Source organism: Phasianus colchicus, chromosome 3 (genome assembly GCF_987193195.1).
Source record: "Phasianus colchicus chromosome 3, bPhaCol1.hap1.1, whole genome shotgun sequence".
Taxonomy (NCBI): Eukaryota; Metazoa; Chordata; class Aves; order Galliformes; family Phasianidae; genus Phasianus; species Phasianus colchicus.
The window spans coordinates 23225162-23253114 of record NC_143438.1 but is presented as its reverse complement, the minus strand read 5'-3'; the positions used below and the strand labels follow the sequence as shown (position 1 = coordinate 23253114).

General features: G+C 38.0%; 1 protein-coding gene across 3 annotated transcripts in view; it reads left to right on the top strand.

Moving 5' to 3' along the window:
- Positions 1–27953, top strand: part of TRIO (trio Rho guanine nucleotide exchange factor) — a 229164-nt gene that overhangs the window by 188399 nt on the left and 12812 nt on the right. For all 3 annotated transcript variants that reach the window (XM_031589221.2, XM_090137087.1, XM_090137088.1), the window contains 14 exons: positions 9465–9757; positions 10859–11029; positions 15316–15411; positions 17441–17589; positions 18292–18358; positions 19059–19162; positions 19730–19799; positions 21840–21929; positions 22472–22564; positions 23192–23242; positions 23464–23541; positions 24546–24737; positions 25809–25986; positions 26794–27563. In XM_031589221.2, coding sequence (XP_031445081.2) covers positions 9465–9757; positions 10859–11029; positions 15316–15411; positions 17441–17589; positions 18292–18358; positions 19059–19162; positions 19730–19799; positions 21840–21929; positions 22472–22564; positions 23192–23242; positions 23464–23541; positions 24546–24737; positions 25809–25986; positions 26794–27563 — 2402 coding nt within the window. The remainder of the gene's footprint in view (positions 1–9464; positions 9758–10858; positions 11030–15315; positions 15412–17440; positions 17590–18291; positions 18359–19058; positions 19163–19729; positions 19800–21839; positions 21930–22471; positions 22565–23191; positions 23243–23463; positions 23542–24545; positions 24738–25808; positions 25987–26793; positions 27564–27953) is intronic.

The window sequence follows — 27953 nt, the reverse complement described above, 5'->3', positions numbered from 1 at the left end:
TTTTTTTTAGTATGAATTGTCTGATCACTTGTTGTTGTTTTTTCTTTAAACAAAATTTGATTTTAAAAGAATTTATTTCTTCTGTATTGTTCTCCTAACTTAATACTATCACTGTGTATTGTCTTTTTACTTAATATTTATGAGCTTATTAATAGCCTTGAAAATATCATTAGCAATTATGATTGATATCTACACTTTGTTTTGAAGTATCTATTCGTTGACTCTTACCATATATTTTCTCAATTTTAATAGGGAATAGTTTGAGGTTTTATCACATTTTTAAAGACATTTTGAAGAGTAAGGGAATAAAATACGTCTGCTTTCATTTTTTCCTAGAAGCCATTCATTTGTAAATATCTGGCAGAGGATATTCTTGCTCAATTTTGTTTAAATTTTCTGAGCAAAAGAAAAAATAAAGATGTTGGCTCTGCAGCAATGTATACTGATTTTATATGTAGTTTTTTGTCTTCAGAATTGTGAAGCTTGTTTTCTATTGCTTATTCTGGGCTGGTGGAACCAAATTTCCTCTCTACCTATGCATGCACACTCAGTTTCAAAATGACACCAACTGAGCTGTTCATCCCCTACTTCCTTGCTTGAACTTGCTTGCAATGACATTGTTTTGCTGATGTACAGCCTTTTTGCTGGAGTAGTGGAGGTTGTTTTAAAGTCTGCAGAGGATAAATTCCTTCTATTTGGATGCTTTGCATTGTTGAGCTTTCCACAGGGAAGTGTGATGTGTTGCTTTAAATAACATCTGAGGCTGGTTCTTCTTAAAGCAATTTCTGCAGGCTTGCTTCTCTCCCACTTTCCTCTACTTTTCAGTAGAGCTAAGGACTTCATGATGCATCTTTTTTTTTTTCTTTCCTTTTAGTTTGCTGTTATTTATATTGCTATGACCTTTTTCTATCTGTTCATATCTTCCTTTTGTACACACCATATCAGATAAGTTTCTTTGCTACTTCCTAGCGGTATGTCTTGGACTGGCAGCTGTCTCTATCCATTTCAGAGGGTAACATTACTTTGCAGCAAAAATCAAAGGAGCAGATTGTACTGCAAGTCAGTAACAAATGAGTAAAAAGGAATTGCACAGTTGCCCTAATTAAAAATGGAAACTGTTCATCACAGATCTTATGTAAACTTTGGCTTCAATTTGTAGCAACATAAAACTCTCCACTAAGAGCAGAGCCGCATCTCCGCCACTAATGTCAGACTGCATGGTCCTTCACAAGGAGGTTGCATGCAGCATGCAGGAGATGAATGGCTTGTCAGCAGCCGGGCAAACTTTCTGCTTAGTGTCTTAGGCACCAGCACTGCCTACAGGGCCCAGGACCAGAGCTTCTTACATCATTCTTTTCCTTTCATTGGCTCAGAGCTCACTTCTCCCCCACTCCCAGCTAGCTGTTTGGTTTTGTCAAAGGCTGGGAGCAGTGGGAAGGAAGCCAGTGCTGCCTGCTCCCAGTGCTTCAGGAGCTGTGCTGTACCCTCTGCCAGCCTCTTGTGCTGGTGTCTGAAACTAATAGGCAGTGACAGAAGTGGGGTGCAGGCTGGAGGTGAGGGTTGTGTACAGCTTCTCCATGCCAAGCTGAGTTGTAGGCTGTAGCCCTGGGCCTGTACCAGAGCATCCCCTGGCAGTCACCGTTCCTGCAGCATCCATTCTGCTGGAGGAGGGAGTGGGCAGGCTGTGCCTTTGTCTCATCTTCCAATTTGATCATCCTGAAGTAAGCTGGAGATTACTCCTGAGACCTTTCACAGCTATTCAATGAAAGAAGGGTGGTACCTTAATATTTTTAATTACAGGGTTTATGTCAGCCCCTATGAGGGAGTGTGTGTGTAACTATTAAATGTACCAATTAATATCTTGTCCATTCTGGCTCTGCAGAGGAAGTGTGTTAAGGACTCCTTCATAGTGATGTGAAATGATGTCATCTTCAGGAAGCACAAGTGAGGTACAAGAACCAGACAACCAACTGATGGCCCAAACTGACCCAAAGAAACTCACTGAAGATTGTGCTTGAAAAAAAAAACAGAACTTTGGAAATTAGAGCATGGGCTTCTGTTCATCAGCTCATATGTAAAAATGTGCAAACCCTGTGCAATTTTAATTAGTAGAAACACACCCCAATCTAGGGGAGGCATAATTATATTGAAATGATCAGGGCACTTTGACTTGTAGAGATAGACTGGAGATTGACTTGCTTTTTGCACATAATGGACGTTTTTGGACTGGCATAGGATTGAGAACTTAACTGACAAAACACAGACATAAATCTATAACTGACGTGTTTTACCAGGCCTATGGATGTAGCTGTCTTTAAATGTAACCAGTCAGGTGGCCAGAAGAATAGAGTTTAGGTCAAAGCATTGTATGTAACTTATATTTTAACAGGGAAGCTTTGATTAATTTATTACATGCTTATGGTTTTCACAAACTGTGAACCTAAAGTAACTTCTAGTGCTTACTTCATGACACACACACACAAAAAAAAAACCATCTAAAGTAGGAAAGAATAACAGCTTATTGCAAATACCTCACAAAGTCTTCTCTCCCCTTCTGTAGTGCTGCCTTGCAGGAATATACAAGATATAGGTTCAGAGTTGTTTTTTTTTTTTTTTTTATCCTTGAGGTCTGAATTCCAGGCAGCACAAACAGAACTACTGCTGTTCACTCAAGAAAGTTTTTTTCTGGCATAATATCGCCTTCTTCCTGCTTTAAAAAAAAAAAAAAAAAAGTGTGGATGCAAAACAATCCAGCAGTTGTAAGAGGAAGATTTTTTACAGTATACATTTTGTTGGTGTTTAGCTCACAGCCAGCAGTGATGCATTTTCAGTTCTCTCTGTGTGCAGTCTGTAGTGAATGTGAGATTGTTAAATGTTAAAAATTAAAACCTTGATTTTTCTGAACAGAGTAGAAAGGTAGGAGAGGATATTTGGGGGGGGGGGGGGGAGAGGAATATCAGATGACAGAACAGTAACAACATAAAATCATATTAAACCCTTCAGGCATCTGCCACTGATTTTCTAGCTCTAATGCACAGTATATTCCTTTTGCAGTTACCCAGAGATTTTCTTCATTTTTTCCTCAAGTGATATTGCAAATATGTTTGTTGGATGACTTCTCTCAATTTCAGGAAGGCCTTTGGAAGTTATTAAGATGCAACAAAGACTGTCTCAAGGGGGGGAGTAGGGTTTGTGTGTGTTTTTAATTGCAGACCTGCTTTGTGGACAGCTATGGATCTTCCTTAAAAAGCTGACTAGTATCTGGCTTATGATTGCAATCAATCTGATATTTAGTGTAATGCATTTAAATTCAAACAGTCATGCAGGTAGCTGGGAAGCTATACCAAGGTATTGAGCTATCTTCATCTAGCCACACATGGTAAAAATTTTACAGAATAAGTTATGCACTACGCTGAAATGTGAAATAATGGCAGAAAGAATTCGCTGACCAGAGGTGAATTGTGAACATGTTTGTTCCATTCCAAATACAAATGACATTGAAGGATTTTCTTTTATGTATTTGGATACTAGTTTTCTGCTTTTTATTTATGATTTTTTAAATAAACTAGTTTCACTTTTAAAAAGCACTGAAAATAATCTCTGTATTGTAAGTGAAGCTCATGCTTCCAAAAGAGCATGAGGGAAATTCCATGCTTGCAAGCCTAATGAAGCTAAAGCTGTATTTTCTTTAAATGGCAACTACTTTTATGGTGACTTGTTAAAGCTGAAATGTATCTAATGTCTTTTGAAGTATATGGCACTGTTCGTTTACAAAAATGTTAAATTGCTGAAAGGGTAGTCTGAAGAGGAGGATATGCATTAGGAGAGAATAAAAATTCCTGCCAAGTACAGGAATGGACTTATACGTGGCAGGTTGACTGCCTCATTTCAGAAGTGGTTCTCAGACAGAAACTGTGTATGTGTGTATCCATGAGTAAATTAAGTCTTTTTTTTCTTTCCTAAGCTCTCCCCATCTCATCTGATAACAAAAAATAATTGTTTACTGAGCTGCAGCTTTATGGTTTTTTGTCATTAGAAGCAAAAATTGACTCTACTGAGATTGGGACATTATTATATATGGGCTTGGGATATCACTGAACTGTAGCCACTTCCAGTTGATATCTCAGATTGTCCTTTAGAACTGATGACACTTTCCCAAGTACTTGTAATGTACCTGCATCAGGACTTACTGAAGAGCTGGCTAGTTGCCCTATGTGATAGCCTTCCATTGTTGGCTCACTGATCCATATGGCTGTAGGGAGAGGCAGGGCTGCAGTGGCAATGTGACATTCCACTCAGGGGCACCGAGGTTGCTTTGCTCCATTATTATTATTATTGTTTTACTTCTTGATGCATCCCAATAGTTCAGAGAAGGCAAATTGTTTGTACTTACAGTATTGCATTTGATTTTAGCGCAGAACAGAGCAGATTTGATTCCCTAGGTAAGGAAGTCAGGGTTTTGTAGCCCGTTACTCTCTTTGTAAAAACTAAAACTCTAAAAATGGCAATATGGAAATAGTTAATGTGAAGCAGAGTCTTTCAAGTCATCAACTAGCTCAATATGGCTGATTTATTTTTTAGAAAAAATACCTACTTCATTAATCGCAGATGTGCATGTTTCTTGTGTTAAGAAAGCTGGGACTAGAACGAGAATTCCCATTTCCCTTAAAGTTTCAAAAATTTGTCTGTTCATTGGAGGTAACTTTATCTTCTGATTTGAAGGGGGTAAGAACTCACGCTGCCTGCCCTTTTTCTTTTACTTACAAATAAATTTATGGACTCTAAGTGAACTCTCTGACCTTACCAACAGAGCAACATATGTGATTTTACTTTGAGAGAAATAGAAGTTAAATGCTCTCTTTTCATAGTTTGCCTATGCATTATAAAATGAAGCCCATCTCTTAGGGGCTTTTTAGGTTGTTGTGTTTTGTTTTTTAATAATTGTGAAGCTGTTTTTACTTGAGCAAATGGCCTTATTAAGTTTGATAGTTTATTGCTGGATTGGTATTGCTGTGTGTGATTGTTTTCTGTGTATTGGATTTTTTTTTTTCTTTCCCAAGATGGCCATCTGTTGCATTTATCTTTTTCTATAAGGGAATGTGACACTAACTAGAAAGTTTAGTGTACTTGAAACGCAGTTGGGGTTACATACCCCAAATTTATTCCATCTGTTTTGTTTTTAAAAGTCCATGTTGTTCTTGGTTTAATTTTGAATACTCCTTTTTCCTCTTAGCATGTTTTAGTGATAAAATATTCTTGAGCAACCCTAGAAAAACAATTCGTTATGTAGTCATAAAGGAAGCAAAGCCAATTCTAGTGTAAACATTCCCAAGCATAGTTATCAATCAAAGAGTGTATCCCTGATTATATAGATAGATAGTGGTTGACCAGGGGGAAATAAGACACCGGAGCAGCTTTTCTCATAGTAAAGGCTGAAGTCTTTCTTTCAGTGATCTTGAAAACCTCCTATATGGATACTGAGATTTCCTAACATTTGGATCTAAGAACATATCTACCTAAATGTATGAACTTGAACAAGCATTTGTTGGTGTTTTTGTTTGTTTGTTGTTAGTTTTGTTTCTTTTTTTTTTTTTTTAATTAACGACTGTGTCCTAGTATTGTAGCCCTTGGCTAGAAATACCATTCAACTGAGGAAACACATAGGAGTAAGATTTACAGAGTCTGGACTCCTGTGAGCTGGGCTGGGATGGGAAAATGGATGTTAAGAGGTCTCCCAGGAAAAATTTCGTAATGTTTTATTTTTACTGAGTATTAACACTGATCTGTGGGACTACAGGGATGTTTTCTGCAGGTTTAAGGTGGGGGGAGGGAAATCAGATCTGGTCTCTGAAGAGACTAATGAGTTGACACGCCATTTGGGTTAACACAGGTGATGCTAACTTTCTTTTTTTTCCCCAACACTTTTTAGATATAATTTGATATTTAAGCTGATGCTTTCATGGCAAGGCAGTATTTTTGTTCATATTAAGCCTTTTCCTTTTCCTCAGCGCTTTCACGCTTTAGAAAATGGAACAATGCTATCATTTTGGTGTACTACTTATACTTTGTCCACTTTTATGATTCCCTGAAGCCCTAATAATGCTTTAGTAAGTACTTCATATAAAACCTTGCAGAAGAGGAGAAGCAGTTGCATGCTGCACGCCAAATGAAAACTAATGCTGTGTGGGAGGATATGGCCAAAGTATGTGCTGTGAAACATGTCTGGCTAGCATTGTTTTGTCTCTTAGATCCTCCCCACTAGAGTGGAGTGTATGCATTTCTTCCTTTTCTCTTCCTTCTTCCTGCCCACAATCTGTTGGCTGACTTTAGAGCAGGAGTGGTACAGGAAAAGTGCAATCAGATAAAAATACTACTTTCCCACAGTTTTAGGGGCACTGCATCATACAGTTTGGTTTTACAAGAAATGGAATAGTTGGTACGTGCTGACCGTCAAAAAGATGTGCAAAAATCTGGGAAGGGAACACAGCTTTTTAGAAGGTTTTATTAACTGCAGGCCTGTTAGATGCCTAGAGATAGGCATGTTAATGGAAAAAATAAATCTTCCACCATCAGTTACTGCACCACCACGCTGCCTTTTTCTTAGCAGGGAGTAATTGTAAAGGAAGGAAATGTAAAATGACACAAAAACACAAAACAGTTGGTGCATGATGAACTTTAATGTTAAAGCCTAATTGACTTTTTCTTTTGTTAATACATAAATGAATGTGCTCTATTTGAGGATAGAACTTGTGTGGATCATTTGAGGGACTTGAAAAATCTCTACAAGCGAAAGAAAAAAATCGGTTTAGTGGTTATAACATTTTCAAGAGTCTTAAAAGCAAAACATTTAGTTTATGCTTTCAGAAACTTGTTTACAAGAACACTCCTGTTCTCTGCTCTTCTGTGTTCCATTAGCAGAACGGCAGAAGGGTATTGAATACCCATCAGTTGGAATTTGCTATGATTTCTGAAATGAGGAATCTGATGAAAGTTAAAAGACACATGATACTGTGATGGTAAAGTTACATTTGGTGAAAGAGCAGTCAAACTAAGTTCTTACAGAGGTTTACTAGGGGATTGTTTGGATTCCTGTGGAGGGCTTGCAGATGGTTGGGAGTTTTGTTTGGAATTTTTTTAATAAGCAGACCAATTTATTTAAAAAAGGAAAAATCTGTCATGCTGTGGATGCTGATGGCCAGTAGGCCTGCTTTTTGAACATATGTGCTGAGGACCCTTAAGCAGTAACTCACAGGCCTTCAGGGATCTTCAGACTGCAAGTCAAAAACTGTTAGAGGTAATTAATTTTTTCCTTATGTTTCCTGCTTCACACACACGCACACACAAAAAGCATGTGGTAATTCTGTAGCACTGATATCTCAAGATATTTAGAGACAGAACTGGCTAGCAGAACTCTGCATCTGCTTTTTGGTAGTATGCATTACTTGAGACCTTGAAACCACACTGATGGCACCATAGGAAGTTTGCTTACCCTTGTGCAGCACACTTACAGCTGCAGCTAGAAGGTAATTCTGCAGGCACATACTGATTCCTGGGTTGAAAGTGTTAATAGCCACTTTGATGGACTGAAATTATGCTTTATTTTCTACTTTATGGGAAAACAAAAGTGGTGTCTAACATCAGTTATTGTTCTGGATGTGTTAATACAGAATAGCTTAGTGCAGATCTTGGCATCACAGTTGATGTATTTTAACAGTCACTTGCCAACTAATGGAAGCAGATTTGGTCATATTGGAACAAAGAAAAAAGAAAATTAGCCTGATGAAAATTTTGGATTCCATGGTAATGTTTCTTCTTTTATTTTTTTCCCCGGCATTCTACAGTTTTTAAGATAATCTTCTTTGAAACACCATGAACAATAATGGAAAAAGATGTTGTTATATTCACATTCTGTGTCTCATTCAGCGTGTTAGTTGTGGCTTTTTAAGCTAGAATTTGCCCATAATACTCTGTGGAAACAGAGCAGGTTCACATACTAGTGTGTAGATCCAAGGCATTTGTGTTTCCAGTAAAGTGTATTGCTACAACAGTGACCATATTATCCTACAAAATTCAGACTACTTCTGGTAAGACTGACAGTATGATTCTTAAGGAAAAGCTGCCAGAAGAGGTGACCTGAACATCTGTGTCAAACTTCAAGAAGGAATGCAAACACTGCATTTAATTCCTAGCAGTAGAAACATTCAACAAAACATTATTTATGTCATCCTTATATAAACTATCTATCCACAAAAGTGCACACAGAGGAAAAGAAACCATACTTGACAGTCTAGCTGAGTCTTGTTAATATGTTGATGGTAGATAGTAGTCATAGGACTGATATTACAAAATTGCATCTTTAAAAAAGGAAGTATGTTTTTAGGAAAAAGAGAACTGTTGGGAGAAGAAACGATATGCTTCATGGGAAGAATAAATGTAGTCACACAACAGCTAACCCGGTGGATGCTTACCATACATATACTCTATGGTTCAAGTGACAGGAGCCTCAGTGGGAAACTAATACTGACCTCATATGCCATATAGCTGTGGTTTAAGAAAAGTGTATCCTTTGACTATAGAACTTCAGGCATTGTCATGCTAAGAAAAACTGCTGATCCTTAGATTTGAACAAATAAGCTTTTCAACATAGCTATTCTCTACCTTTTTTTTTTTTTTTTTTAAGACTCCAAGATTATTTAAACAAAATAAACATATGATATTTATGATATAACATAACATAGGTATATAATATAACATAGATATTTAATGGTTCTCTTGATTTCTTTATTCTTCTTCTCACATTTTCCAGGGTAGGAGGGCAGAAAATACTTAAACAAATAGTGTAATAAAATTTGGGATTTTCAAAAATTTGCTTATTTCATCGAGGTAGTGTTTTCTGTTTTTTATGTCCATGCTCAAAGTAGTGTGCTACTGTCAGATGTGCATCAGCAATGCTATAACAATTGAGCCACTCACAACTACTTATTGAAAGCTTGACTGCTGTAAAGAAACTGCGTATGGTCTCGAATAGCATGAAAACAGATAGCTATGGTGTCTTTAAAGGCCAAGTTTTGAAGTAATTTGTTCAATTCTTTCATACATCCAATCTGAGTATTTCAGATAGTCCTCAGTTCCTGTAAAACTTCCCCAATAGAATGTCTTTTATTGAACATAGTAAGTTGCAGGTAAGCTTTGGGAGGTTGATGCAGGTTTCCAGCAGGGCTTATGCTTGTGGAGTTTCAAGTGATGTTAGCAGCTGTCAGGAATAGTTTACTAGTTTTCATACACATGATTTTATGGTTAATGCTATGTTACCATTAGTCTTTGACTGGCAGAAGATAGTAATACCATTTTCTTTTTTTCCCAAGTCAAACTGGTGGAGAGTTTAAACAAGTGGCTATTACTACTGTTCGCTTTGTTTCTCACTTACCAATATCTCACTTTTAACATGCTCTCCTCTTTTTCAGACTCCCTTTCAGTCTCCAGCAATGATGCCAGTCCTCCTGCTTCAGTAACATCGCTTCAACCCCATATGATTGGGGCACAGAGCTCCCCGGGTCCCAAGCGTCCTGGCAACACTTTGAGAAAATGGCTTACCAGTCCTGTGAGGCGTCTCAGCAGTGGAAAAGCAGATGGGCACGTCAAAAAACTGGCCCACAAGCACAAGAAGAGTAGAGAGGTGCGCAAAAGTGCTGATGCAGGTTCTCAGAAGGACTCTGATGACAGTGCAGCAACCCCACAAGATGAGACTATTGAAGAGGTATGTGTTCCAGGCAGCTGTCTGCAATGTGTTTCTGTGTCTCTGATAGATCTACGGAGTGAGACCTGCTTAAAGCTATACATGTGCCTTAGAGCAGAGGATGGCCCCTCCAATCAAAGTGTTGTTACCGTCACCCAAATAATAAACATGGCAATTTTCATTGAAGGAAAGGATATAGTGAACTACTGCATATACTGCCTGATTAATTATTTTTCTTGCTTCTGATGTATTTGGCTTCAGACTTGGAACATTGTGAGTTACACAGTGAGGGAGAAAAAAAGACTAGAGACCTGTAGCATGGTGAAGTGATGATTGTAGCTTGGAAAAGAATATTGGCATCTGTCCTTGAAGGTCATGCTGTAGAAAGAGGCTGTCTAATGCAGCTGTAGCATTATTTCGAGAGTATCTATTATTCTGCAGTTCTTTGAATGAGAGAAAACCGATAGCCAGGTTTCCTCCTTAAAGTGAGGAATGGACAGTCGTCATCTACATTTGTTCCTTTAAACATGCTTAAATTATCTTGTGAACTCAGCTGCACTAAACTTTGGCTAATTCATAGTTTCTTATGTAGTTTGAGGGACTGTCTTTGATCACAACTGTAAACATCATACAAGCATTCTGCTTGCACTACTTTAAGGTGGAGGTGGATATGAGAAAAGATGATTGACAGAATACTTTGTTATAAGCAATTCTTATAGTCTTCAGACATCTTGATATGAAGCTCAGTGCTTCCTGTACAAAGTCCTTGAATTAGTAAGTTAGAAGAATGGGACTCATACTTTGCAGAACTGAATTTGTGAAGCATTACTTTGACAGCACCTTCCTGTAATAAATTTCAAGCTGTCTGTTTCTCAGTATATTAATCCGTCTGCTTTTTCCAGTTTCCAGCCAATGAAAACATGATCTACAGCATCTGATTTTTTTTTTCCTGTGTGTGTAGGATTGTCTTTTTTTTTTTTTTAAACTGTGTGTGTGTAGTGTCATATTGACTTGTTGGGAAACAGGTGAATCTACAGAACAGCCTTAAGACTAACTTGTGTTTAACAAGTTTCATACTGCTGAGGAGGTAACAGAGCTTGAATGTCTTAATTTTATTTACAGAGGGGTCGTAATGAGGGGCTGAGCAGTGGCACTCTCTCAAAGTCATCCTCTTCAGGCATGCAGAGCTGTGGAGAGGAAGAAGGTGAAGAGGGAGCGGATGCTGTACCACTTCCTCCTCCCATGGCAATTCAGCAACACAGTCTTCTCCAGCCTGATTCACAGGATGACAAGGTAGGAAGAGGAAACAGGGAAGGCTTTGCATGTTGAAACAACCTCTGTCTGCCCAAATCTTTCTTCTGTTTCCTGAAGTCTTGTAATGTATACTGTATGCCTTTATGATAGAAATAATCACTGTGCCATCATTAAAAGGGTTTACTGGGGAAAGTGTGTAAATAAAATATATTTGTTTTAAACACGTAAGAACAGAAATTTTTCTTTTAGACCTTTGTATCCAGAAATGGGAAACATGGTGGCTTTGTAGGCCTACTTACATCTATTTAACAGTTGCCATGTTTGTGGTTAAAAAATAATTGCTTTATAATCGTACCTTTTGGGTACTCAATTTTAAATATTATGTGCATATAGAGTTTATCTGGAGAAATTAATAGTTGTACATTAGAAACCTTTTTAGATCATAGATTGTTTACCAAGCCCTATTACTTTGAATAGCCTCATATCTTGGGGAAAAAGGAAAAATCAACATACCTTAGCAGAAAGAGCTGTTCACGTTGACTTTAATGTTTTCTTAATAGCTGTATAATTTTTTTAATTATTTTTATTATTTTTAATGTATACCTCTACAGATGTGCTAAAAAGTTAATAACTAAAAAGTTAGGGTAATAGTAGAGCTCAGGGTTATTTTGCTTTTGTTTGTTAAAAAAAAAGAAAAAAGAAAATATATGCCAAAATAATTTTGCGTCAACAGTTGGAATTTCTGGGTATCAGTAGTAATTGCACAAAGGAAATCTTACGTGCATATAATCTCCTTTTCTTAAATGGCATGATGTTCATACATTGGGAGGGTTTATTTCAATTTTTAACACTGATCAAATCTTTAGAGGACAGCTGTCAAACCAGGACATAGAGGGTTTTAGAATGCAAACTATCTGGACTTGCGCAGTAATATTCACATTACAATCGTCTCACCACTTTGATGCTTAAAATTTTTAGCTGTTTTATTCACTCTTAATGAATATTGTGGGTGAATTATCACTGTTTTGAGTGGTGCAACTTTGGCTGATCTTGTTAATCTTTTATTTTCTTTTATCCCACTGTCTTTCAATGGGGATCCCTGAAGCTGTCATTTGTAGGATAAAACTGTCTGGCTTCTGTGTTTTATTTGTATGTATTTCCCACCTCTTTTCTGAGTTTGAAAAGTGTAATAAATGAGTTGGGGCAGGGGGATGTTAATATTTTGACCTGGAACAAACAAGGCAAAAACAGACATTTTAAAATCTTGCTGATCTTCAGACCCAAAATAATATTTTAGGGCTAGAAAATAATCTCACTTTGCGGTTTATAAATAGTATAAAAATAATGTTGGTGAAAATACATTAAAGTTCCTGCTGATAAGCTGCCTTATTTGTATGTCCCTTCAGTGATACCAAAAAAAAAAAAAAAAAAAAAAAAAACTGATAAGAAAGCCTTATAAAATGTTGTTCAGGTAAAAGTGGCTTTTGCTTATTATTTGTTCTTTTTTTTACAGTACAAGAACTGTTTCGTGAAGGGATATACTTGAAAGATAGTGTCCTTTCACTTTTGCATTTCTCTTGCAAAGTCAAGCAGCTTTGAGTAGCATTTAGTCACCAGTAAACTTTTTTAAAGGTTACATGCACTGTAAAGACATTGGGACAATTTTTGAAGTAACTTAAACTGCACAGCAAGAGACAAAGAAGTCCCATTGTGTGGTAGTCTTGGAGCTTGTGTGCCACCCTGAATTCCACACACCAAGACTTACAACCATATTTCCAGTACCTAAAGCAAATGCTTTTAGTACACAGAAGTGAGAAGCCAGAGTGAAGTTTTATCCAGCAGAACTCAGAGGAATCTACTGACAGAGCCTCTGATTGATAAAAGGCTTGCAACAAGTCCCCTGTTGTCTGCCTTCTGGGTAGAGTCTTTCACATTTCTGCCACATTAGGTGGTTTCCTCTGGATCCCAAGGAATGTTTCCTCCTTTTCATGACCTCAGAGGCTTGGCTTTGGTCTGCACCTCACTTCAAGCATTTCTTCCTCTCTGTGGCTCCTGGTCGTTACTCATGCTGGAAACTCCCTGCTCAGCCTACTGTGGTCTCCAGCAGTATCTCACACTTGCATGTGCTCCTTTGCTCCCTGTACCTTTCTTTCTGCTCCCAGAGTACATCATCAAGAAGAAGGTCAACTGGCAGACTTCATCTGTGCAGTCCATCAGCTCCTTCTTTTTCAGATAAATTAACTACATGAGCTGGGAAACAACCAGTGCTGAAGTTTAACCAACAGTCACATCATATGTCTGGGGTCCCCAGTACAAGAAAGACAGGGAACTGTTGGAGAGGGTCCACAAAGATGATCAGAGGGCTGGAGCACCTCCCCTGTGAAGACAGGCTGAGGGAACTGGGCTTGTTCAGCCTGAAGAAGAGAAGGCTGCAGGGTGACCTCACTGCAGCCTTTCAGTACCGAAAGGAAGCCTACAAACAGGAGGGGAGGCAACTCTTTACAAGGGTTGATAATGGCAGGACAAGAGGAAATGGTTTTAAGTTGAAGGAGGGAAGAGTTAAGTTGGATATCAGGGGGAGTTCTTTACAATGAAGAGTGATGAGGTGCTGGAACAGGCTGCCCAGAGAGACTATGGGTGCCCCATCCATGGAGGTGTTTAAGGCTGGGTTGGATGGGGCCCTGGGCAGCCTGGTCTAGTATTAAATGGGGAGATTGGTGGCCCTGCCTGCGGCAGGGGGTTGGAGATTCATGATTCTTGAGGTCATTTCCAACCCAAGCCATTCTATGATTCTATGATATACTCCCAACAGAGCAACAGATAGAACAGACTTTGACCAGAGACTGATGACAATACTGGCAGTATTTTGTGAGGCTGAGCTAAGCTCCGTATCCAAAAGCTGCATACCAGCACAGCTGGTAAAAAACTGATTGGTAGTTAGATGTCAAGAGTATACAATTGCCTGAAAGACATGCTAGCTCTGGGCTTGCCAAGTTTTTGGTATGCATGCAAATATTGTGTGCTAGGCAATGCTGATATGTCTAATATCACTAAATAATGCAGCCATTTTCTCCCATAAGAGCTCATCTGCATAGTATGTATTCTGTTCAATAGAATCATTGCACACTTCATGGATTTACATTTGATGGCAGTTTACAGGTTGTTTGCATTTAATTTTTGGATAAGCAGTATTAAGTTTCAAGATCAGTTATGCTAATATGAAACTAATTATTTTTGCTTTTTGTTTTCTCTTTTTTGTAAATTGATGCAGCATTATGTTGACTTGTGTTCTGTCTCTGCTTTGGCTCAGTTCCCATATCTTTCCATTTAAAGTTGTCTGTATTTCCTTTGCTTACCCAGCCCCTATTTTCCTTTCCAAATAAGGCGAATACAAGGCAAACTACCTAAAATATGTATATTGCTTTTTATATTGACCTATGGAAGCCTTGTCACACCCTAGTTGATTTGAGAAGAACCTCCTGTGTTAAGCTGTTATATGTGCCAGTTCTTTGTCCAATTTGTTGGAAACATTTGCAGAACAGCTTACCCTGTGTTACACAATGTTCACTGTGCTGTTCATAATATGAAGTAAGGTTCATATTGCACTGTTTCCATTTTCCAGTTATTTAATGATAAATGTAATGTGCAAACAACTCTGTTTGCAAATTACTGAGACTGAATTTAATGGCCCTCCCCAAAATCCTTTACTGTGAACACCTTTTGCCTTCAGTTGTATCTATAAACTGGCATTTTATAGCTTGAGGCCAGAGATCTTCTGTACTCTACACATACGATTGGGGAAAATGGATGGCACAAGGAATGGTGAGCTCAATTTCCCCTCTGAATCTGAGCAATGTACTCCAGCTCCTTTAGAAAAGTAGATGCCCCTGAGTTACTGGTGTATTTTTTCTTAGTTTAACTGGTGTTACAGCTTGTATTTCAAGCCCTCTCGGTTCTTGTTAATTTTCTGCAGTTGTAGATTTGTTTAACCAGCAATAAAATATGTTAACAAACTGTCTGTTGTTCATTAGGTCAGCTCAGGTGATTTTTATAGCTGTTTGTCAGGCATTATTATATTCAGCAAGATGAAGGATATTTCCTTAACTTCTATTGCATGTAGGAACAGGAGTTTTTATTTCAGTAATTATAATGGAAGGCACAATGTTCTTTCAACATTTAGCTTTTGTGGGCTTTACTTAAAATTTCCATTTCCCATTGCTAACTTGGGATGATATTAGTGTTATGCTGACAATTATTGAGTACCTTTGTTCTTGAGCAAATGCCAAGCTGACACTAGATTTTCCTTGCTTTATGTCATTGCACAGACCTCTTCTCGATTATTGGTGCGGCCTACCAGCTCTGAGACGCCCAGTGCTGCAGAACTAGTCAGTGCAATTGAAGAGCTCGTCAAAAGCAAAATGGTGAGACTGACTGGCAGACAGCAAGTGCTAACATGTTATCTAGAGAAAAGCTCCATGTTCATCCTCAGCATACAACTTCAATGCGTGAAATGTCGTGTCTGTTTCAAAAGTCACTTTTGGGGTTGGAGTATGGGTCACTTTATACATCCTCTTCTGTGGAATCACTTAGAAAATAGGTGAATGGCACCGTAGAGTGGTGAAATACAATAAATGTGAAGGAGAGGTGAACAAAGAAAATGTGTATCCTACCAGTAAAAAAGAAAATGTCCGAATAGAAAAACAAATGCTAAGACCAAATTACCCTAATTTGCCTTATAGAGCTGCATTAGAAGAATCTCTAAATCTAAATCCTAAAAGTAAATCTTGCTGACTAAAACAGATACTTGTCAAACAGTTTGTGCTATCTAGCTGTTCTTTAGGCAATGTGATAATACTTATACAAATAATACCTATAAAGAGCAAGAGAGGATTGGTTTGAATGTTACTGGCTCCATTTGCTAACAAATTAAGTAGGCATAATTTTGTCAGATTTTTAAAGTTTTTGTTTCCAAGTTTCTGTGTTGCTGAAGATTCTCACTGGCAAAGAGTAGATTGTATAGGTAATTTCTCAAGTTTTTATGTTCAGAACTCAACTAGACGTGGTCCTGGAAAACACGTTCTAGCTGACTCTGTTTGAGCTGGGTCATTGGACTAGATAGTCCTTTCCAATCTATTCTCTTAATAATTTTAAGTCTGGCTTTTGCAACACACAGAAGACCTCTTTGGACTTAGTAGAAGTGCCACTATGAAGACTCTGCAGAGAGCCACAGCTTGGCAAACCCATGTTACCAGTTGATATTTCCCAGATTCTTCCTAAATTTAAGCAGCTTTGAATTTCAGAATGATAAATTGGCTTTTCCATTTTCCATTTCCTCATTCAGAAAGACTTAAACTTCACTTACGTTATTGCATAAATAATTTCTGCATGCTTAAGAATGTTAACTTCAGTTTTTTCTTCTGTTGCACTGCAAGGGTGAATAAGAAGTCATCTGTGGGAAAATTCAAAGCAGCCTTTTGTAAATGGAAAATTTAATAGTTCACATCTCTTCCATACAGCCTAGCAGTGGATGTAGATTAATGATCCTTGCATATAGTCCCTGCTGGAGATGTTCTCATTTCACACATGTAGCCAAGGGTCAGTTTTTCCAACTTTTTGGGCCTGTCATGTTATTATTGGGTTTTTAATTTTTGTAGGAAGAAAAAAAAAAAGATTATGGCTAAACCCCACCCTAGTGAAGTAAATCTGTCTTGCGTTAAAGACTGTATCACACGCAAGAAAACGTGATATATAACAATAGCTTGATCCAAGATTATGGGTTTAGATTAAAGAAGTCCAATAAATATTTCAAGAAATTTGTTCATATTATTTCTCCTATGGCTTCTCCATCTTCTAAACAAACTATAAGACTGAGCAGTCTGTGCGTTGGAAACCATTTATCTGGCAGAAGAGAGAGATCATTTCCTAGGATTTGAGCTGTCAAGCTCAAAAGCAAGTCAGTATGTTGGCCAGTTAATAAGATAAAATGTTTGACAAAAAATGCCACTTATGTTGTGATTAAAAATATAACTTCCAAAGAATTCTCTTTAAAGTTGTTCCATTTATTTTTGAAAATACCTTACATATGAGAGAACTAAGCAATGATAAATATAATTTAACCTCTGTCAATAAGTACACATGTGTACTACTACAGAAGTACTTACATCCTCAGCAGGATATTCTGACTTTTAGCCTGTCTTGCTCAAACCAATTGAACTGCGTTCTTCTCCTGTGAAGGAGAGACTGATATATTTAAATGTGTTATGCTTTTATGAAGTTAGATTTTCTGTCCTGGAAAACAAAGTTTTTGATAGGTTTCCTCAAAACTTGAGACCTTTTTTGCCAAGATACAGTTGCAGTAATTGGTATTCCATAGGTTCTCATATACAGCTGTATGTAAAAACATCTGGAGAATAAAAGGGAAATAAATAATTGTCTTGAACACATTTTTAGGCCTTGGAAGACCGTCCAAGTTCCTTGTTAGTAGATCAAGGTGACAGCAGCAGTCCATCCTTCAACCCTTCAGATAACTCTCTTCTCTCCTCATCATCACCTATAGATGAGATGGAAGAAAGGAAATCCAGCTCCTTAAAAAGACGACAGTAAGACCTCATTTTCACTCTGTTCTTAATAATGTTTTGAAGATAGAAGGCCTGTTTAAAGAATGTTCATTTTGAACTGACAGCAGAAGCTGTTAATCTGGAAAGAAGAGGACTTGTGTTAGGTGTCAAGCATGCAATTACAATATGTAAAGAAAAAATTATTTCCTCCAACACTAGTCACAGTATAAATTTCCTGTGACTTAATTTCAGTCACACTTTTGTTTGACTTTTGTTACACATAAATCTCAGTTAAGCAAAAATATGCAAATCTTTAAATATTCAGAGGTCTTTTAGGCTTCAAAAAATGATCATTCCCCTTCTTCTGTACCACCATGCCATTCCTCAGGGATTCTTTATTTCTTTTGTAGTAGTAAAGTGTTACCATGGTAGAAGAAAAACATGCTTGTTATTATGCTTAAGAATGTCTAGATCAGAGATATACAAGCATTTTATTTTAAACAGTAGTTAAATGTTTAATTTAAATGACACATGTAGGAAAACATCTAACTTTTGATAAACAGAAGCTAGCATGTTCCAGTTCCAAAATGAAAGAAGCATTTTGCTTAAAAACTATGTGCATTAATGCTTCGTTTTCAGCTATGCTTATCAGCTGTGCAAATATCTAATAGGCTATATGTCATTAATCCTTTTTTAGAAGCATTTTTAATGACATTTGTGTTCACCATTTCCTTTCCCCTGTAGCTATGTCTTGCAGGAATTAGTTGAGACAGAGCGTGATTACGTACGAGATCTGGGCTACGTAGTTGAGGTATGTTGTTTTTCATTAGTTTATTTTTTTTTAATATGGTATCAACCAACTGTGCAACTCAACTTATTTGTCAATTTAACATTGCTAAATTCAAAAAAGCATTGTAGGCTAAGCAGGTAGAGGAGCTATCCTGAATTTGGAAGACTTGCTCCTTCTCTAAGCTTCTCTTAGAATTCTGTAAAAGAGATGAGACTTAAGGGAGATGCATAACGTTGAGCTACCAATGAAACACATATGGAAAACCAGAGATAATGTACATAACAGTGAATTCCGGCCTACCTATGTTCAACTCTTAACAGAAGAAGGAGAAGAAAGGCATTAAATTTTCTTCTTGTGTGGCCAAAATTTGGTTTTAGCTCTAAATCTTCCACCAAAGAAACATCCATCTCTTCCACACTATGGGGAAACTACAAATATTAATCTCTGAGGCAAAGGGTGGCCTTTTGATAATATTCCTATGAAATATCATTCATTAATATATCATTCATGAATATAATTTTTTTTAGTACAATATTTTATAACCATACTTCAAGTGAAGTTATGTATAAAAAAAAAGTTTTATGATTTCTTTGGCTTTCTGTCCCAAGCAAGTTGTTACCCTGGTCAGCTTGAAAGGCTTCTGAGGAAAGGGAGATTACAAGGTTACCCTCAGTTTTTTTAAGTTGGGATATTCGCAGTGAGCTTCTTTGTATTGTTGCAGGGTTACATGGCACTTATGAAGGAAGATGGTGTTCCCGATGATATGAAAGGCAAAGACAAGATTGTGTTTGGAAATATTCACCAGATTTACGACTGGCACAGAGAGTAAGTATATCTCACTTGAAAGCCTGCTAGTGAACAAATCTACCTAAAAATACTAGATTGACTTAAAATATTTTTTCCCTCAAATATTTAGAAACAGGGTAAATACACTTAGTCATGTGCTTTCACTTATTTATTTAGTAGATTCAGCTCAAAAATGTTGGTATGAAGATTTGTTTATATATCACAGCTGCTTCGGATAAGAATCTCTAGTATGGATAGCGTTGTGCAGAACTGATATGTTTGTTTGATTTCTCTGTTTAAGAATATAATCGTTAATGAATTTTTTAGAGATTAGCATGGCAGTATGAACAGTTCAACCACTTTAAACTAGGTAGGAGAAAAATTTCAATCAATACATGAATGAAAATTTATTGAATACGAGTATTTTCCCATGTCGGCATGTATGTCCATTTGGAAGATGTATTAAAATATTACACTGTTAATACTGTCATTTTGGAAATATGTTAATGTCTAACACAGTTGACAGGATGCAAAATGTATCTTGTAATCACCTGTTGCCATAATATATGCTATCAGAAAAAAATGCTTAACTCTGTTTATGTTCAGCTTCTTTTTAGGAGAGTTGGAGAAGTGCCTTGAAGATCCAGAAAAGCTGGGGTCCCTGTTTGTTAAGCATGTAAGTGCAAATGTCTTCTATCGCCAAGCTCTAGTATTGCTACCAACAAACATGTTTTTTAAGAATATATCTATGATATAACAAAGTTAAGAAAGTGCTATAAAATATTCCTCATTGTAAGAGGAGGAGGGATTGTAAGAACTTGTAAGTGGACTAAGTAAATAACCTTGTTTTTTTTGTTGGCAGTATCCTTCTGTGAAGAGATATGAGTATGGGCTCCGTTTGTCAATTCAGTTCCAGTTCTGTTGAGGGAACTGTCATTTCATATGACGATACACACCTGTCTTCTAATCCTGGATACCAAATCCTAGATATCGGTGCAGTACCTTGGAAGACAGGAAATAGGAATAGTAAAGCAGCTTATTTTTCATAGAGGTTTCTGTGCGTTCTAGTTCTGTATTTGTTCCCTTTTTGAAAATCACACTAGTGTTTGGAACTCCTCCCTTTTCACCTGGGGAAGAAATAGTTGAGTGCCAGATGTTCACAGTGTTTAATTTTAGTCCAACACTGTACCCTTTATAATTCTTTATAATTTCCCCCCCTTTTCATCTGTTTACTAAAAGGAGTGCCTGTGTGATGCAGCTGGATATGGTAACACTTCAGAAGGAAATAAGATAAACTAGCTGTCTAGAAACTAGATAATATCAAAGATTATGTACCAGTAGTCAGTCACTCTCCTGTCATCTTTTTTGGGGCATATTATTATGTCAAAAAACAATTGAGTATCTATTTGAGATGAGATCTCAGAGTGCTCCAAATCACATAAGGTAGATGAAAGGAAACATGCCTGCTAAACATGATTGTTTGCACAAGACAAAGGACAGACTAGGCTTAAGCATGTTTAGTTTAGAAATAGAAATAGAAATAGAATTTAGAAAATTCAGATTTTCCCAGTGATCTTGTGTTTGAAGTCAGTACCAGGATAGCAAAAAAACAGAGAGCCAAGCATTCATTGAACAGTAACTGGAAGTCAGGCTTAATTCCTTGACTAATGATGAGGAGCGAGCTGTTTGTTTTCCAAGAGATTATTAAAAAAAAAAAAAAGTGAAGGGAGACGGGAGAACCTTGATACTGGTGTAATGTGATGATACCTCAAGGGAGTAATTCTTCTCATTGTTGTTTTACTTTCTCCTGGTATATTTATTTGAACTGAATTGTCTTTGAAAGGCACCCTTATCACTGCAGATGGAAAGGCATGTTGTGATGCTATTATAACATCTTCTAGGACAACTCTACCAGCTAGAATGTGTAGAATGTGAAAAATTATATTAATCATTTTAATCTATGCTTTGTATCAATTTCAAGCTTCATTTTACTTTTTTTTTTTTTTTTTTCCTCAATACTGGTCGTTGCTCTTGAATTCTCTGACCAGAAAAGCAGTCCTGGCAAAATGATTAGGAAGAATTTGGAACTGATTATAGACATGTATCATATGTCTGTGTTTCTTAACCATCAAGGTGGTAATCAAGAATGAATCTTAGTATCAAAGCTATGCTCCTTTTTTTTCTTTGTTGCCTCAGTTTAAAAACACATGCACACACAAAATACAGACTCAGAGTTCAGAAATACTAGCACCACTGCTCCCAGGCTACATCACCTGCTACTGCACTCAAACTTGAATAGGACAGCTAATGCTACACAGAAGATAGACAGGTTTCTCCTAATTACTCTGTACAGCTAAATAGGAGGAGGACATTGTTATACTATATTAATAACTAGATAATTCAAATAAAAAGCATTTAAATTAAATTGTAATATTTCAGAGGCTTTCTTCATTTTTCTTGCTAAATAAAAAATGTAACTGTTTTTGTAGTTCTGTTTATTAGGGGACTTTCTAAGCTATTGTCTCTATGCATCTGATGTTCAAGAGTGTATATGTAACTGTGACAATGTTTTGACTTGTGTTTGATTTCTGAAATCATCATGGTATCCCCAAATAAATGGTTTTCAGATGTGTAATTTTGTGAAATGTACTCTATTTCAGTCTGGCATGCTTTTTTCCTGATGATAATATATCATTCTGCATCCTTGTTTTTCTAGGAGAGAAGGTTGCACATGTACATAGTTTACTGCCAGAACAAACCAAAGTCTGAGCACATTGTCTCAGAATACATTGACACATTTTTTGAGGTAAGTTCTTGAGAGAAGGTGTGTTCACAAACAAACCATAAGCATTATCAGATCTGTTGGTTAAAAAAGGACAGGGCATGTTATTGTTTTGAATTGTAATTTCTTGCCATTTCTGTTCTGATATCTCAAGTATGATACAGGTTTCTAACAATGTATTAACCTTATACTTGAACTTTAAATATTAATTAATCAATAATACTATCTTTACTAGCCTTAACCAGGATGGTTAGCAGTGTATATAAATGAAATTCTGATGTTAGATGACCAACATCATTTAGAAAATGTACAGTCTGTGAGTTAAGAATTATGTTTCAGTGTACATTCTTTTCCAAAAAGACAGAAGATGCTAGGAGGAGAGAATAGTTCTAAAGCAAAACTGATACAGGGAAAGGACTCCATCTTTTGCTAATTGAAGATCAAATTCTGCACTGTCTTTGCCAGTTTCTACTCTGATAGCCATTAATAGTAATGTATGCTGCTATGTTTCTAACTGAACTAAGCAATATCTGAAGCAAAAAAAATCTTTGTTTTATAACCCTCAGGATCTAAAGCAACGCCTGGGCCACAGACTTCAGCTCACGGACTTGTTAATAAAACCTGTGCAGAGAATTATGAAATACCAGCTATTACTAAAGGTAAAGCAGCTCTGAGTTGAATAATGTAATACATGGTAAATTATGTATTCCCTTTTTAAATAATTGCTTATGCTCTTCTTCTCTCTTACATAACAGAACCCAGATCTGTAAGCGTATCATGTGATTATTTTCTGACCATATTTGGGTAGCTTTAAAAATTGAAGTAGATAGATTGGACAATTGAATGTTGTGTTGGTTTTTTTGTTTAAACAGTTAAAGTTCAACTGAACTCAAGTCAGTGATGTGGAAAATGTTTAGAATTAGAATTAGCACTCATGTCATACAAAGGGGAGGGGGATATCCCAGCTGTCTTCATCTCTAGATAAGATTAATCCCAACTTCTTTGTCTATACGTGCAATTACACTTAAATGTTTACTGAAAAGCAACCCTGGAACTGTTGTCTTAATATATGTCTTGTATAATCTGAAACAGAAGAACTAATAAATCTTTAAAAGTATGTAGAGGAAAGCACCACAGGAAGAAGCTTTAAAAAGAAAAAAAAATTGTATGCATGTTCTGCAGTCTCTCGGTCTTTGACAGAGAATATAGCAAATAAAGATCTTCGGAGATTTCTCTGTGTGATTTAATAAGCACAAAACTTATATTATTGTTTTTTCCTTTTTCAGGATTTCCTCAAATATTCTAAAAAAGCTAACCTTGATACAACAGAACTAGAGGTACTTGAAATGTTTTCTCTCAGTGATTTCAATGCTCTTTATTCTGAACTTGTTTTGACGTTATTTTCCTTTTCTGATCTTCTTGAGGACGTGCTTATAATAAGTGTTTACTTTTCACATTACTTTCTGTTCTAAAGTAACTATAGCAAATGAAACAAAATTTTATCCTCTTAACATATATTTGGAAAATTAAGCTCCGTCTTTTTATCTGTCTTGAACAGAGAGCTGTAGAGGTCATGTGTATAGTACCAAAACGGTGTAATGACATGATGAATGTTGGCCGTCTGCAAGGATTTGATGTAAGTTGGTTGGCATTTTTCACTGAGTTTTTGTCAGGTGCTCTAGAAATTAAACACTAACATTGTGGAGAGCATTGATGGGGAGAAGGCGGATAGTCACTAAGCTAGGCTGGAAAAGATGAAAATTGACTGTTGATGCAATATGCATTAGCCCGATCATTGTCACATACTCTTCCTGTGAAGTCCTTTCTGCTTTGTAATATAGGTATGAACTTAATTCTTTCCCTTTTCAGCACTCCAGAAAACATTAGAAGAATAAATGAGAGGTGGTAGAGAAGAAGCTTTTTGAGAACAGAGAGTTGAAAGTCTTGTAGTTTCAATCATAGAATCGTTTAATCATAGAATTGCTCAGGTTGGAAAAGACCTTAAAGATCATCAAGTCCAACCAGAGCCTAACCATACTACCCTAACTCTAACAACCCTCTGCTAAATCAAGTCCCTGAGCACCACATCCAAACAGTTTTTAAACACATTCAGGGATGGTGACTCAACCACCTCCTTGGGGAGCCTATTCCAGTGCTTAACAACCCTTTTGGTAAGGAAGTGTTTCCTGATATCCAACCTAAACTTACCCTGGTGCAACTTGAGGCCATTTCCCCTCATCCTGTCACCAGTGAGAAGAGACCAGCCCTGCTCTCGCTGCAATCACCTATTTGAAGAGAGCAATAAGGTCTCCCCTCAGCTTCCTCTTCCCCAGACTAAACAGCCCCAGCTTCAGTTGCTCCTCTTAGGGCATATTCTCCAAGCCCTTCACAAGCCTTGTTGCCCTTAAGTGTTAACCAGTACTGTTAATGAGCCTTCAACTGCAAAATGAAAATAAAAGACAGGGTGGGTGTGTATTTTCATTGTTTTCGGAGAAAAGACATAGGAATTTCTTGTGTATTAATGAATGCTCTAAGAGACTGGGAGATATTCAAAGCAATTTTGGCATGGGCAACTGCTAAGATTGATTGGAGAAAAAATGAAGAGTTGTGCTAAATGTTTCCACTTGCTTCTGTTTTTAGGGTAAAATTGTAGCCCAGGGTAAGCTGCTACTCCAGGACACATTCTTGGTTACAGACCAGGACGCAGGTCTTCTGCCACGCTGCAAGGAGAGACGAGTCTTCCTGTTTGAGCAGATTGTCATTTTCAGTGAGCCGCTAGATAAAAAGAAAGGTTTCTCCATGCCCGGATTCTTGTTTAAAAACAGTATCAAGGTAACTGTTGTGTGTGAGTGGTAGCAGCATTTGTGCAGGGGGACACAAAGGTAACAGTTTCTTATTCAGAGTGGAATCCCAGTGTCATCTAGGTGCGAAGTCTTAAAGCACAGGAAGGTGTCAGTCATCTCCTGAAATTACTTCCTACTGGATTTGTGCTAACTCTGATGATAAATGGAAATCTTGAGATTCCAGCTCTTTGATGCTTCCCATGTGAAGCATCTCAAAGCAATTGCTCTTGTTCAAAACTGGACAGACATCCACAGTTCAGTCTTCTACTTTGTGTTGTGTGTGCACTGCAAAATGAAATCATTGCAAATAAGGAAAACTCGGTAAGTATCTCTTCTGATCCATTTCAGCTGCAGTCAGTCCAAATGGGTAGGTAACTTTTGCACGTAGTAGTTCCACCTTCTTGGTTGTGTCAGCTCTCCCTACAAGAAAATCCTTTCCCTTCCCCCCCAGCCCCCCCAAAAAAAGGCATTCATTCTTGCTTCAACTATTCTTAGAGACAAAAGCTGTTGCTAGCGGTGCTCGCCAGCATTCCTCATGAAGCATTTTGGGTGGATCCTGCTTCCTCTTATTTGCCTTGCTGCTCTGCATACCAGCTGCATATCGTGTTCTGTGCTGGCGGGGCAGCCTGTTTCACAACATTACTGTTTCTGCAGAAGAAGGCTTTGGTATGGGCCATTGGTAGAGCTCTAAAGTGGACTCAGCATTTTAAATAACTCAAGGGTAGAGTGAGGATTGATGGAGAGCATTAAGTTATACTTATAGAGAATTAGTGCAGTACATCTGTCAGTGAGCAGTTACTGCACTCTCTAGAGCAAAGACTGCTGTAGAACGAGACTGTTCATTGTTGATGTTTTGGTTGTACCAAAAATAACCTATGTTAATCCTTAGTTTACTGTAATTTGACATAGTATTATTTTACTGAGTAAATGGATGTTATCTTAATAACGTGTTTATCTTAATCACGTTTGGAGATTTGACTCTGAGCTACCATGTAAAAGATTTGAGCAGTGTGTTTCTCAGAAAATACATAAAGCAGTGTGTTTCTCCTTTTGTGTGAAGGTGAGTTGCCTTTCCCTGGAGGAAAATGTGGACAGTGATCCATGTAAATTTGCACTAACATCAAGAACGGGTGATGCCACGGAGACCTTTGTTTTGCATTCTGCCAGTCCAGGAGTCCGCCAGCTGTGGATCCATGAAATTAACCAAATTTTGGAAAACCAGCGCAACTTTTTAAATGGTAAATGATCAGCTCTCATCAAAAGTTTATAATTGATGAATTCTCTCTCATTGATTGTTTCTTGGCTTTGAAATGCTCTGCAAGTTTCCTTTTTCCTGCACCAATACAGAACAGCTGTGATTTGTGCTGCATTTTTGCTTCAGAACAGATGCTAGCATTTCTGATAAGAGCGATAGATTCTTATAAGAGTGAATTTGATTTCACCAAGAATTGAATTAAGAGAGACACCATCCATTGATGCGAAGAGTCTGTGTTCCCTTTTGAACAAATGCAAGCCTTTAAAGGCTAAATACCAGTGCAGTTTTAAGTATCTGTTCAGAATCTCTTTTCCATTTGTTATTTTGTTGGCCATTGTTGTCCCACTTTACTGTGGCAACAGCATTCAGGTTCTGCAGGAGACCATGATGATATCCTCTGTGATACTGGAAGGTTCTTGTTATATTTCTGTATCCATACCTTGTTGCCCTGATCTAGAGTTATAATGGACAGAACAGTACACTGAGAATTTGGAGTCGCATCTCTTTTTGCCTATCTTGACTACTGACCAACAGTGCAATCTGGAGGAAGACATTTCTGCCTGAATTTAACTTTTCTGTCTTTAACAGAAAGCAGGTGATATATAACAAGTCATGAAGGTGTAATATATAAAAGTGACCTGAGGTCTCTAGCATGACTGGCACTGATAAGGGAATTTCTTATTTGAGACACATATTCTCCTTTTGTCACAAAACATGTCTGTTTAAACTATTTCTGCTTCCTTTCCTGATCTCCTTTCCCTGATCACCTCCATTCCCTTCCCCACTGCAGCCTTGACGTCTCCAATCGAGTACCAGAGGAACCACAGCAGTGGTGGAGGTGGCAGCGGCAGCAGCAGTGGTAACAGCAGCGGCCCCAGCAGCTGTAGTGGAATGCCCAGCTCCAGCCGTAGCCGGCCATCCCGGATCCCCCAGCCTGTCAGACACCATTCCCCAGTCCTGGTCTCCTCTGCAGCCTCGGCCCAAGCAGAGGCAGACAAGATGTCAGGTATGTCCATTCACAATCTCTCCCTGCCACACTACAACACCTCCTTAGAAACTGGCCTGAGCCAGCCAGACAGGCACCCTCCCAGTGCAGAACCGGATGGTCCTCAGAGAGAAGCTGAGCAGATTCCCAAGATGAAAGTTATTGAGAGTCCCAGGAAGACAGCGGGAAACATTTCTGGCTCAGCTGACGGAGCCCAGAAAGACTCACGTGGAAGCTCAGAGGAAAGTCGCTCAAGAAACAGCATAGGATCACTGACGCTGGGGAAGCCAAGGCCAGGAGCAATCTCACCAATGAACTCTCCTCTCTCCACGACTTTCCCTTCTCCTTTTGGCAAAGAAACCTTTCCACCCAGCAGCCCCCTGCAGAAGGGCTCCTTTTGGAGCTCCATCCCAGCATCCCCTGCCAGCCGCCCTGGCTCCTTCACTTTCCCTGGGGACAATGACTCCCTCCAGCGGCAGGTCCACCGCCACTCTTCACACAGCAAGGACACAGACCGCATGAGCACATGCTCCTCGACCAGCGAGCAGTCAGTTCACTCCACCCAGAGTAATGGGGTAAGAGCGGAGCACCTCTGTCCTGCGAGCTCTTCTAAAACCTTCCCATGCTCCTTTCCTGTGCGTTGCCATCACTCTCCGTACTAACTTCTGGCTCTCCAGCGCTCTACTGCTCTGAAATAATCAACTGCTCCGGTGTCTTCTGCACATTAAAAAATAAAAGTATCTACTTCTTTGTGTGTGTATACATAAAAACGTAGATGGTGATATGTATACAGACACACAAACGGCTGCTAACATTAGATACAGTTTCTGCCTCTGCTGAAAACATAGATCACTAGGCTGAACCTTACTAACTTGCTGTCCTTGCTTTTTCTTCTCTAATTTGAAGGCACATAATTAACTTGCTGAAGCGTGGCAACCAGAGCACCTTGGGGTATGCATTGCAGC